We start from the raw sequence: 12,123 nt of genomic DNA, 5'->3' as shown, positions 1-12,123 counted from the left end.
AGGGAGTATGTAAATCCAGACATCCAGGTATCCACAAAATTAAGTCTCAGATTTGAGGCTTATAAAGTATCTATCTTTCCTCAAGGATTCAATGGGGAACATATTTCATACTACAGATCTTGTAATTCTTTACTACATTCACATTGCTTAAGAAAACTAAAAAATACTGCATCCTCTTAAATATTTTTTCAAATTGTTCTTTTTAAATTTCCTTCTGGCCAGGTGCAGTGGCTCATGCCTGTAATCCCAACACTTTGGGAGGTCAACACAGGAGGATCACTTGAGCCCAGTAGTTCAAGACGAACCTGGGCCAACAGAGAAAGACCCTGTCACCACAAAAAAATTTTAAAAAATTAGCCAGGCATAGTGGCATGCACCTGTAGTGCCAGCTACTCAGGAAGCTAAGAAGAGACGATTGAGCCCAGGAGTTTGAGGCTGCACTGAACCATGTTTGCACCACTGCACTCCAGCCTGGGTGACAGAATGAGATCCTGTCTCAAAAAATAAAAATAAAATAAACTTCCTTCTGTTTTAGGAGTAATTAGGGAATTTGTGAGGAACATGAATACCATGGTATATTGGGAAAGAACATCAGCACAGAAATCGAAAAGACCTGGATTCTACTCCTGGTGCCTGCTGACTCAGTATCCACAACAGTAAAATGACTATTGGCTAGATGAGCTAAAGTTCCTCCCAACTATATCATTCTAAAGTGCCTCCCATTCTATATCAGCTTATGGGGAAAGGAGAAAAATGTGATAAAAGTATAGAGCTAAGGAAGGAAAGATTAAACTGCCAGCATATGTATTCCAAACCCAGGAGTAGCTAAAAGAGCAAACACTCAAAGAACATCAACTCATGAATGGTGCATAAGAAGAGTGCTCATCTATCCTTGATTTTAATTCTAAAAGTTTCTTATTGGTTCATTTCCCTTAATCACAAGTGAAAATATTAACTAAGCTTAACCGTCTTTCAACAAATAAGCAAGTGTTTGAGTATGGCAAACATATTACAGGAGTTACAGTCTCTCTTGCTCCTGAGGCTTACTCTGTAGTTAAGCAACAAAAGCAGTAACAGTGTAAGTGCCCTGCTTAAAAGGGGAAAAGAAAGTAACATCTGAGCACAAACAGGTATCACATATTCTCACTTAAATCTTACTACAAGCCTCCATTTGGAAGACAAGAAATGTGAGCCTCAGAAAAGTTAATTGTTCAAGTTCACCACGAAAGTAAAATGGCAAAGCCTAAATTCAAACCTAAGTTGTTTTGACCACAACATTCAGGTCCTTTACATTACATGATTGCTTCCCAAGTTCAGAAAAGGGAGAGGTCAAAATTAGAGATGTCAAGCAAGGCAAACTGAAAGTCTGACTTCAGCAGAATCTTGATCTGCCTAGATGGAAAACAGTCATTCTAACTATAAGCAAAGAATCAGCAGAGTTGGGTAAGAATCAGTAGAGTTGAGAATAAAATGGAAAGGGAGAAAGGAGAGAAACAAATTGTGGCAGTGGAAACTAGAAAGGAAGTTATAAATAATCCAGCCATGGGTTCAGTGCCTGGCATACTTATAGAGATTCAATAAACATTAAATCAATGAAAAACGATAAAGGTGGTATAAATATAGACATAAAAAGCATTTTAAAGCAGGTGACCCAAGTGTAAGCAATTGTCTGATATTAACAATAGAGAATCAGTCATCTTTGATTTCTTCTTCCTCTGTATCCTTGTCCTCTCATTTTTCCAAATCTAATATTGTAATGGTTTATAAATTCTCCCTGTATAATCACCATCAAACTTGCAAACCAGTTTCTTCAGGCTTTTATTACCTCTCATGTAGACCACCTCAATAACCTCCTCCTCACTGGCCTTTCTGACTGACCTCTGTCATCTCCAAAGTACCGTATACAGCAACCAGAATAATCTTCCAAAGGCACAGATTGGATAACACTCTACCTACTATTTCCTTGGTGTCCCACTAAACATTTGGACACCTACCATATTGGAAAGCAATTTAGAAAATGACATCGCTTCCTGGTTCAAATCCTGGCTCTGCTACTTACTGTGTGACACTGGACAAATTTCAAATAACTTGACTTCTTTTAAACCTGCTTCCTCATTTGTAAAACAGGAATAATACCTTTCTCACAGAGTGGTAGTGAGAATATATGTAATAAACTTTGGCCAGAGCCCAATAGATACTAACAGCTCAGTAAGTAACAGTTGTTACTCCTCAAACAATTCCTATACTTTCTTATACCTAGATCAGTGCTGAGATTTATTTTTTTTCTTTCACTTTCACCACCTGCCAAAACCCTATCCACTCATCCATCCTCTGAGCCTATTCCAAGTGCTACCTCCTTCACAGAGCTTTTGCAGACTCCCAGAACCAGCACATCATCGTCTCTCCCTGCTCTGTACTTTCACATGTTATTCACAGGAAATGGAAGCATAGATGCTAAGAAACCTGGATCTGGAGTCAGAGAAACTTGAATATGAATCCTGGCTCAACCACACGTATTTACTAAGTAGCCTTAAGCCAGTTAAAGTTTGTTAATGATTCTGAGTCACTCGTTTTTTTATAGCCAAGTTTGGAGCACAGGAAGTTTCACAAGTAAAACAGGAGTGGAGGAAGGAAGATAATAATATTAGAGACTAGTAGATTTGTTGCAAGATAATAGGAAAAGTACTGTAGTACAATAGTTGGCACTCAATAAACAGTAGCTATTATTAGCTCAGTTATTAAATTCTAAACCATAATTATGATATACTTGGTCTTGTCAGCCCACAGGTAGAAGACAGCATGATTGAGCAGAAAATAAATTCCTAATTCAAACAGTTGAATTTGAATTTAAAAACCGGAACATAGCAATTACTGTAAAGCAAGCAACCCAATGTATTTGAATTTAGTATATGTAAATTTCTTAAAATTAACAAAATTATAATATTCCTAATAATATATATTGTAGGACCTTGTATAAGTTGACTTTTGAATCCATTTTTAAAAAGGTAAAGCATTAAGTCAAATTAAGAGAGCACAGGTAAAAGCTGCCTAACAGTGCCTGGCAATGGAAAATGCTTAATTGCTTAATAAATACAAGCTACCCCCCACCCATCTCTGTGTCCTTCAGAGTGGTTAACACTCACCAGGCGCACAATATATGTTTATTACCAGAATACAACTCTGTCCTTGGAAGACATGCCTGCCTCTGATATAAGAATAGAATCATTCTGCACTCCTTGAGTTCCACCACATGGGAAGGATCACAGGCAAGGGCTCAACCAGGGACTGTTCCACAAAACAGAAAGACTGTATATAGACAACCAAGAGCATCCACACACAGAAGTGTATTTTAAAATCCAGGCATGGCATGGTGGCTCATGTCTGTAATTCCAGCACTTTGTGAGGCCAAGGCAGGAGGATTGCTTCAGGTCAGGAATTTGAGACTAGATTGGGCAATGTAGCAAGATGCTGTCTCTCAAAAAAAAAATTGTTTTTTAAATTAGCGAGGCTTGATAGCACACACTTACAGTCCTAGCTATTCAAGAGGCTGATGCAGGAGGATCACTTGAGCCCAGGAGTTCAAGGCTACAATAAGCTATGATCACACCACTACACTCCAGCCTGAGCAACAGAGCACCCTATCTCTAAAAAAATAAAAATAAAAATAAAACTTCAAATAAAAGCGTGGAGCATATTATCCTGTAAAAGTCTTTAAATCACAGACCTCATCCAGTTAAGCAAGTCTATAGGAGTGCTTTCCAAAATATGCCAGGCTTGAGAAGCAACAAAATTAGAAAATTAAAAAGACCTAAACTTCACTGAAATGTACACTTAAAGTTAGTAAAAATAGCAAATCTTATGTTATATATTTTACCACAATAAAAAAAAGTTTTTAACATGACATAAACATGTAGCAAAGTGCAATTTAAATCTGGAATGCATGACTATTTAACTTGCACAAGAGCTGAGATACACATAGAACTAAATAATTAGATACTACTACTAATGAACATGAACTCTAACAGTAACATTTGTACAGACATCATATATGAGAAAAATTACACTACATTTCCAAGAACCTTCAAACTGACAAGACTATGACCAGACACAATGTATAAACTGCCTGTAGTTAAAAAAAAAAAAAAAATTATGCTCTTCAGCAATAAAATTGACACACTGATTATCTTTCATCTGAAGATAAAAAAGGTTATACTATCTTTCAGTGAAGAAAATCCATTTATCAATACTTTCCTACTATTATTTACCACATTGATTTAAAGTTAAAAGCTGCAAAAACTCTGTAACCTCTTTCATTTACAAATTGTAGCCAAAGCAATGTTTTTAAATTTATTCATACAGTATAGTCAAATGAGCTCCATCTTTCAAAGTTAGACACTTATTCCAATCATAGTGACAACTGCTCAAAACAGCAACTTTAAGCTTAGCCTGGCATAAAAAGGTTATAATCTAACTCCAGGTACCATTTCAGTTTCACTAATCTATTGTTGTCACAGCACTTAGAATATGCTACTATAATTGTTGAAGGGTGTGGCTCCCATTAGATCTTTATCCAATCCACAAATATACAAACAGCAATTAAGATATGCGAGACACTGCTAAATTCCTGGGAATCAATGAGGTAGATACAGTAAAAAATACCTTTAAAATATATTTTCCTACACTCTTTCTTCTACACGAGGATTTTTAAATGCCTTACAAAAATGATACTTCATGATCTCCCCAGAGATCAAAAACACTACTATTTATTTCGAAATTTAGGAGGCTGAATGAACACAGGAAAAAGATCATAACTTTCAAACATAATGATTTTAAAGGACTTGGTGTTCTCTCAAAAGGGATCCTAAACAGGTCCATTTTCTTTCTCTGGCTCTAATCTTTATTCTTTTCTTGCTTTCCTTTCAAATTTAACTCAGCAAATCTCCATGTAACATTTACTTCCTTGGTTATAGTCTTATATAAGCATAAGACAAAATCCAAAAAACAGCATTAACACACACTCAATCCAGCAGACCTTAGAGCTTTGCTGTGCACTCTAGCACAGCGCCCCAGAGGTCAGTCCACACTCACTTGGAATAGTTTTCTCCGGCCTCATCTTTCTTTGCTTCTGTCTCACCCTCTGTTTTTGTGCCTTTATTTGTTTCATCCAACCAATCTGAGACATGTTTAAGAGCACATTCAACAGTAGATACCATATTCTGAACAGCTTCAAGTTCCTCCGGAGATGGATAGATTGTTGAATGTTTCACCATAACATGGCGATCATCATTAGCAAAAGATCGGATAGATCTCTGTTAAGAAGAATGAAAACAATTACTTCAACAAAAGAAACATCACCTGAAAAGGATAATATACAACTATATCTTTAGCCAATCCATAGCACTGATTGTCTACTGTGAAAGAGAGTTAATACTGAAACAAGAAAAAACTGCTCAAGAGTGGGAAGTAAAACTGCATTCTATTGAACTCTTCTCCTCACCAGAAAACAAGAGATCTTCCACTCATGTTTTGGTAAGGTTCACCTCAGTCACTCTTGGCATTATTTATAAATAATGTTATCTTGGCCAGGCACGGTGGCACATGCCTGCAATCCCAGCACTTTGGGAGACTGAGGTGGGCAGATCACTTGAGGTCAGAAGTTTGAGACCAGCCGGGCTGACATGGTAAAACCCCGTCTCTACTAAAAATACAAAATTAGCCGGGTGTCGTGGCATGCACCTATAGTCCCGCTACTGAGGAGGCAGAGGTTGCAGTGAGCCGAGATCACGCCACCGCACTCCAGCCTGGGCAACAGAGTGAACTTTGTCTCTAAAATAAATGAATAAAGTTATCTTTTAGCTGAACTGACATATTCTGAATAATACTTCAAAAAATGTCATCCACATCATGCATCATCTATAAGAATTAGACACTTCTTAGCTTCAAGAGAGTCCCAGAAATGCAGGATGGTGAGTGACTCATAAACTGCCAAAGACTTCTAACCTTTCCAAACTGCCAAAGACTTCTAACCTTAAAAAAATTAAGATTTCAGGGCTGGGCATGGTGGCTCATGCCTATAATCCAGCACTTTGGGAGGCTGAAGTGGGAGGATTGCTTGAAGGCCAGAAGTTGGAGACCAGCCTGGCTAGTAATGTAGCAAGATACAATCTCTCCAAAACATAAAAAAAGTTAGCTGGACATGGTAGCAGGCACCTATAGTCCTAGCTACTCAGGAGGCTGAGGCAAGAGGATCCCTAGAGCCCAGGAGTTCAAGGTTAAGTGAGCTACCACTGTGTCACTGAACTCTGACCTGGGCAACAGAGTAAGACCCATATCTCTATTTAAATTTTAGAATGTGGGATTTCACAATATAGAATAATACAAAATAAAAAGTTATCTGTGAACACTATAAGAAAACTATTTAAAAAACATTAAAATAATGTTCACTATTTGACATTCAAACCTTTGGTGCAAGGCTTTAATTTTTTAAATAGATTAGTGGGACACATTCCAAATGCAGAGTGGGAAAAATACACACTGCAAAATGACAAGCTAACTTTCAAATATATTATATTCTCAATCAAAATCTCCTCAGGATTGATTTACTTAAACTGCAACAAAAATCATTTTAAAGCTCATTTGGGGAAAAACATAAATGAGACTATCAAGAAATACTCTACAAAGATGGATGGGTGGTACCATTAACTAAAATGAAATATCAAATCAGTGGAACAGACCAGCACCCAGAAAATGAATGAATTTCATGAAAATTTAACAGAGTAGATTCTATACACTCATGAGTCACACATGCAAAAACCTTTAAATTTTTCCAAATTTACAAATATCATGAAGACACTTATACCAATACACAGCAAAATGAACAAGGATAACTTATTGAGTTTTCCATAAAGCCTAAAATATTCTATTTAAAAGCTGGTTATACTGTCTTTACTTACATGAAATTATGTGTTAGTACATGGTAAATATTTTGTTTTGAAGTCCATCGCAAACTAAAACATTCTCAATTTTTATGAACAGTCTTGTCTCTTTTGTTCTTGTCTGAATATCTATGTTTAAAAATCACATTATTTTTGGATAACAGTAAATTAACGCTATAGTGTCACTGTCCTCTATAAAGCAAAGAAAACTTTGGTTGAAAAGGTAATCATTTGAAAACCTCTATCATTATATAAAAACAGAGCTAAAACAGATTATAAAGCTTTTCTTTTTCTCAATAAAAATCACCTGTCCAGATGTTTTTCCTGCTCAATGTCCACAACCAGTTTTCCAACTGGTGCAGTTTGCCACAAAGACACAAATTTTTTAAACACTTAGTGAGACATATTCATATATCCCAAAATAAGTACTAGAGAACAAAAGAGTTGGAAATGCTAGGCTGTTAGCTAGGCTTATGTACTTACTAAATTACCTGGTCCTGCACTCTGGCCACACCTGAGCAAAACTGCATACTGCTACATTACATAAACATTTGTCATTTATCACACAAATAACACTGCCAGTGTTAAATCTAAAAATGTGACATCTAATATTCTACTGGATGTGACAGGATAAGCATTATGATACAACAGTAGACAGGCCGGGCATGGTGGCCCACGCCTGTAATCCCAGCACTTTGGGAGGGCAAGGCAGACAGATCACCTGAGGTCAGGAATTTGAGACCAGTCTGACCAACACAAAGAAACTTTGTCTCTAGTAAAAATATAAATTTAGCCAGGCATGGTGGTGCATGCCTGTAATGCCAGCTACTTGGGAGGGTGAGGCAGGAGAATCGCTTGAACCCAGGAGGCAGAAGTTGCCGTGAGCTGAGATCACGCCATTGTACTCCAGCCTGTGCAACAAGAGCAAAACTTCATCTCAAAAAAAAAAAAAAAAAAAAAACGGTGACAGGAAAAACTGAAGAAATGCAGAGAAATCTTACTTACTCAAATAAGCGCTAAACAACAGACATTCTTTGAGTATTAAAAAAAATAAATCAGACTGGGCACAGTGGCTCACACCTGTAATCCCAACACTTTGGGAGGCCGAGGAGGATGGATCATCAGAGGTCAAGGAGTTGGCCAACATGGTGAAACCCCATCTCTACTAAAAAAAAACAAAAATCAGCCAGGTGTGGTAGCGCACACATGGAATCCTAGCTACTCAGGAAGCTGAGGCAGGACAATCACTTGAACCTGGGAGGCAGAGAATGCAGTGAACCGAGATCGTGCCATTGCACTCCAGCCTGGGCAACAGAGCGAGACTCCCTTTCTTAAAAAAAAAAAAAGACAAAAAATTTTATCAGAACTATGCAGAAAGAGAAAATTCTCATTGCAATCTGAGATCTAAAAGGCAAGTAATAAGAGAAACCAGAAAATACTCATCAATTAAATTATATAAAAACACAAAATTTATACAACAGAAAATCTAAGCTGAATTTAAAAAGAATAAACTAAGGAAGACATCTTCATCCACTCTGACAAATAATAAAGCATTTCTTTTAGTTGTTAAGAACATCAAGACAATAAGAAATGAGCGGAATGATAGGTAAATAATTCACATGATAAGCTACAAAAGAATCAGTGTGGTTTTTTCACATTTCACCACATAACTAAATGACAGGGAAAATCCCAAGTTAACATTTGTTCCCACCATCTAGATCTAAAATACCAGAATTTCTTCTCCAAGGAGTCAGCTGATTAAGTTATAATCCTCGGCACAAATATTTTTAAAAGCAAGTAACATTTAAAAAAAACACCACCAGGCTGGGCATGGTGCCTCATGCCTATAATCCCAGCACTTTGGAAGGCTAAGGCAGCAGCAGGACTCCTTGAGCCAAGGCGTTCCAGACCAGCGTGGGCAACAAAGCAAAACCCTGTCTCTACAAAAAATTTAAACATTTGCCAGATGTGGTGGCATGCACCTATAAGGCCTAGCTACTTGGGAGGCTTAAAGAAAGAAGATACTTTGAGCCCAAGGAGTTGGAGTTTGCAGTGAGCTATGATCATGTCACTGCACTCCAGCCTGCACAACAGAGCAAGACCTTGTCTCAAAAAAAAAAAAAAAAATCAAAAAACATAATCACCAACAGACCAGCTAAACAACATATTCCAAACATACTGGTGATTAATATTTTCTGCTTTTTCTCTCATTTGTAATGTGTTTTTAAAATCTTGGCCGGGCACGGTGGCTGATGCCTGTAGTAATCCCAGCACTTTGGGAGGCTGAGGCAGGTGGATCACCTGGGGTCAGATCGAGACCAACCTGGTCAACATGGCGAAACCCCGTCTCTACTTTTGTAAAAATACAAAAAATTAGCTGGGCATGGTGGCAGGCACCTGTAATCCCAGCTACTCAGGAGTCTAAGGCAGGGATAATCGCTTGAATTTGGGAGATGGAGGTTGCAGTGAGCCGAGATCACGCCATTGCACTGTAGCCTGGGTGACAGGGTGAGACTCCGTCTTAAAAAAGAAAAAAAAAGAAAAAAAGAAACCTTTTCTAACTTATACTTGGGAGAAAAAAATTCACATAACACCCTCCAGAACTCATATTATGAGTTTTTTTTTAGTATTACTTAGTATTACTAAGGGGAAAAAAAATCAGCACATTTTACCAATTAAAAGCCTAGGCACCAGAGATTATGACCTCATCTAACATCACAAATTCAATTTAGGTCTGAACTCTTTACAAAAAGCAAGGTTTCTTTGATTCTCAATTCAGTGCACCTACTATACTCAGCACTTGACCCTATTTATTTTAAAAGTATGTGAAAGAGGTGGCTTTTTCAGTTAAACATTCACACGTATTACAAACTTCTACATCATTCATATCACTAATTAAAGGACTGGTTCAGAATTTTTAATTTCCACGAGAAAAAAACTGAACTTAAAAACTTAGCTATTTGTATCAGTTTGCTAATGCCAGTTTTATTAGAAAATATTATTTATGAGCATTTCCTCCTTTAATAATTCATGGTCTACAGGCTCACGGGGCCCTACCTTGTGGTTTACAGGGCTTGTAATAAATCTGAATTCATTCGCTTTGAATAGTAGAGTGCCATCTTTATATGATACACTAAAGCCAAAAATTAACACCATTGTTTTTCATTTGCCCTCACTGTTAACATTTCCAATTTTAAATTACTAGAGTCTTTTGCAACTAAATTATGAAAATATCCACCATAACCTACCATGGTTTTCTATAGTATTTTAGCTTCTTTTTCCGATCTTTTCCCCTCTTTCTTGTCGTCTTCACTAGACACTGTTTTGTGTAACAATACCTCCTCATAAGCCTGAGTCCCCTGACAGCTCAGTGTCAATATAGCAAATATGTTTGAAGGCTTGTTCTCTCGAACACACCTGCAAGAGAAGAGGAAAACAACTTCAAAAATGCTTATTTACTATTAGCTTCCAATCTGAGTGTGCAGCCCATAAACATGTTCCTGATAAAAAAGAAAGAAACTCAATAGAGGAAAATTCCCTCAGTTTGAACAAAAAGCTAACACATATTTGAAGGTCTGGGCCCAGGACCCTAGGTGATATGGCCAGAAAAGCCAGCCTCCTATAGCTACAGTGTGGCAGATGGCTGACTTGTACTCAATGAGATAAATACATCTGCAAAGAAATTCAGTCAAGAAGCACCACCTGAAAGAGTAACACTACTACTGACTTCACAGGAGAAACTATATGGAGTTTCTCCATATAGTTAATTGCAACAATGTTGCAATTAACCATCAGACTTTCAATTAGAAATTGGCATTGCTCAGATCCATCTGAAAATTCAGTAAAGACACCTGAAAATACACCACCACCAATGATTATTCCATGATGCTTTTACAGTGGATACTGCCGTTAAAGAGTACATGTTGGCACAATGTTCTTTAATTTTTTTTCAGTCTAAAATTCAGCATGCTTTTTTGGCTCTACTCCCTAACTCCCAAAAGACCCTATTTATCCCTGGGCCTGTATGCACTGCTATGCCAGACTCCTGAATATTCACTAGATCCTGACTTCATTACCCCTGGATGTCTCTCACCAGAATGCCACCGCATTATTTCTATCCAGAGGCCTAATCATTGTTATCTATTTTGTTCCACTTTTATGAGATTTTATTCCAGACAGACTAAAAGTAAACTTTTCTGAGCATGGATGAAATACCTTATTATAAACTCAGCTACAAGAATAGGAGAAAAAAATCTATAAAAAAAAAAAAGAGCAGAGCTAACATCGAAATATAGCACACGCTTTAACTATGTGGCTATAAGATGACATAATTTACATACCATATATCATATAAATTCACAAAGAAAATAACTTTCTCTTCATTTAAATATCTTTCCTTTAAACTAACTGTCCTTTAATAAGGAAACACCCTATTGTCAGTAACAGTTTCTTAATATTATCAGTTAGGCCAAGTGAGGTGACTCATGCCTGTAATCCCAGTGTTTTGGGAGGCCAAGATGGGAGGATTGCTTGAAACCAGAAGTTCGAGATCAGACTGGGCAACAAAGCGAGACCCTATCTCTTTAAAAAAAATAATGATACTATTTAACAGAACAGGTTCTAATAAATGGGACTGACTTTATTATTACTCACACCACATTAAAGAAGGAATGCACAGGCCAGGCGCGGTGGCTCAAGCCTGTAATCCCAGCACTTTGGGAGGCCGAGACGGGCGGATCACGAGGTCAGGAGATCGAGACCATCCTGGCTAACACGGTGAAACCCCGTCTCTACTGAAAAATACAAAACACTAGCCGGGCGAGGTGGTGGGCACCTGTAGTCCCAGCTACTCGGGAGGCTGAGGCAGGAGAATGGCGTGAACCCGGGAGGCGGAGCTTGCAGTGAGCTGAGATCTGGCCACTGCACTCCAGCCTGGGTGACAGAGCGAGACTCCGTCTCAAAAAAAAAAAAAAAAGGAATGCACAAGTGCTGCAATTCATGGGATCCTTTTGGACAAAAACAGGGATTAAAATATGATCCCACAAGAGATAGCTCAAAAATGCTCTATCTAAATAACATAATACTAAATATAATACTAAAATTATACCTTTCATATAAAGACCTTACTATATAACTAAAGTCTTCAGCATCTCCCATTCCCAACCCTACTCCATTCTAAGGGATTCGG

The 12,123-nt window shown here is 37.6% G+C and overlaps 1 protein-coding gene across 2 annotated transcripts in view; it reads right to left on the bottom strand.

Moving 5' to 3' along the window:
• The window catches only part of STRBP (spermatid perinuclear RNA binding protein), a 62,585-nt gene extending 52,229 nt beyond the window's left edge, over positions 1 to 10,356 (bottom strand). Inside the window, exons 1-3 of one of the 2 annotated variants that reach the window (XM_011931411.1) lie at positions 10,180 to 10,356; positions 6,954 to 7,056; positions 5,089 to 5,309 (exon numbers count right to left, since the gene is read on the bottom strand). In XM_011931411.1, the coding sequence (XP_011786801.1) occupies positions 5,089 to 5,270 (182 nt within the window). In that variant the 5' untranslated portion in view covers positions 5,271 to 5,309; positions 6,954 to 7,056; positions 10,180 to 10,356. The remainder of the gene's footprint in view (positions 1 to 5,088; positions 5,310 to 6,953; positions 7,057 to 10,179) is intronic. The other variant, XM_011931410.1, reaches the window with a different exon arrangement.
• Positions 10,357 to 12,123: the final 1,767 nt, after the last annotated feature.

This window comes from Colobus angolensis, unplaced genomic scaffold (assembly GCF_000951035.1).
Source record: "Colobus angolensis palliatus isolate OR3802 unplaced genomic scaffold, Cang.pa_1.0 Scaffold9, whole genome shotgun sequence".
Taxonomy (NCBI): Eukaryota; Metazoa; Chordata; class Mammalia; order Primates; family Cercopithecidae; genus Colobus; species Colobus angolensis.
This window is presented reverse-complemented; position numbering and strand designations above follow the sequence as displayed.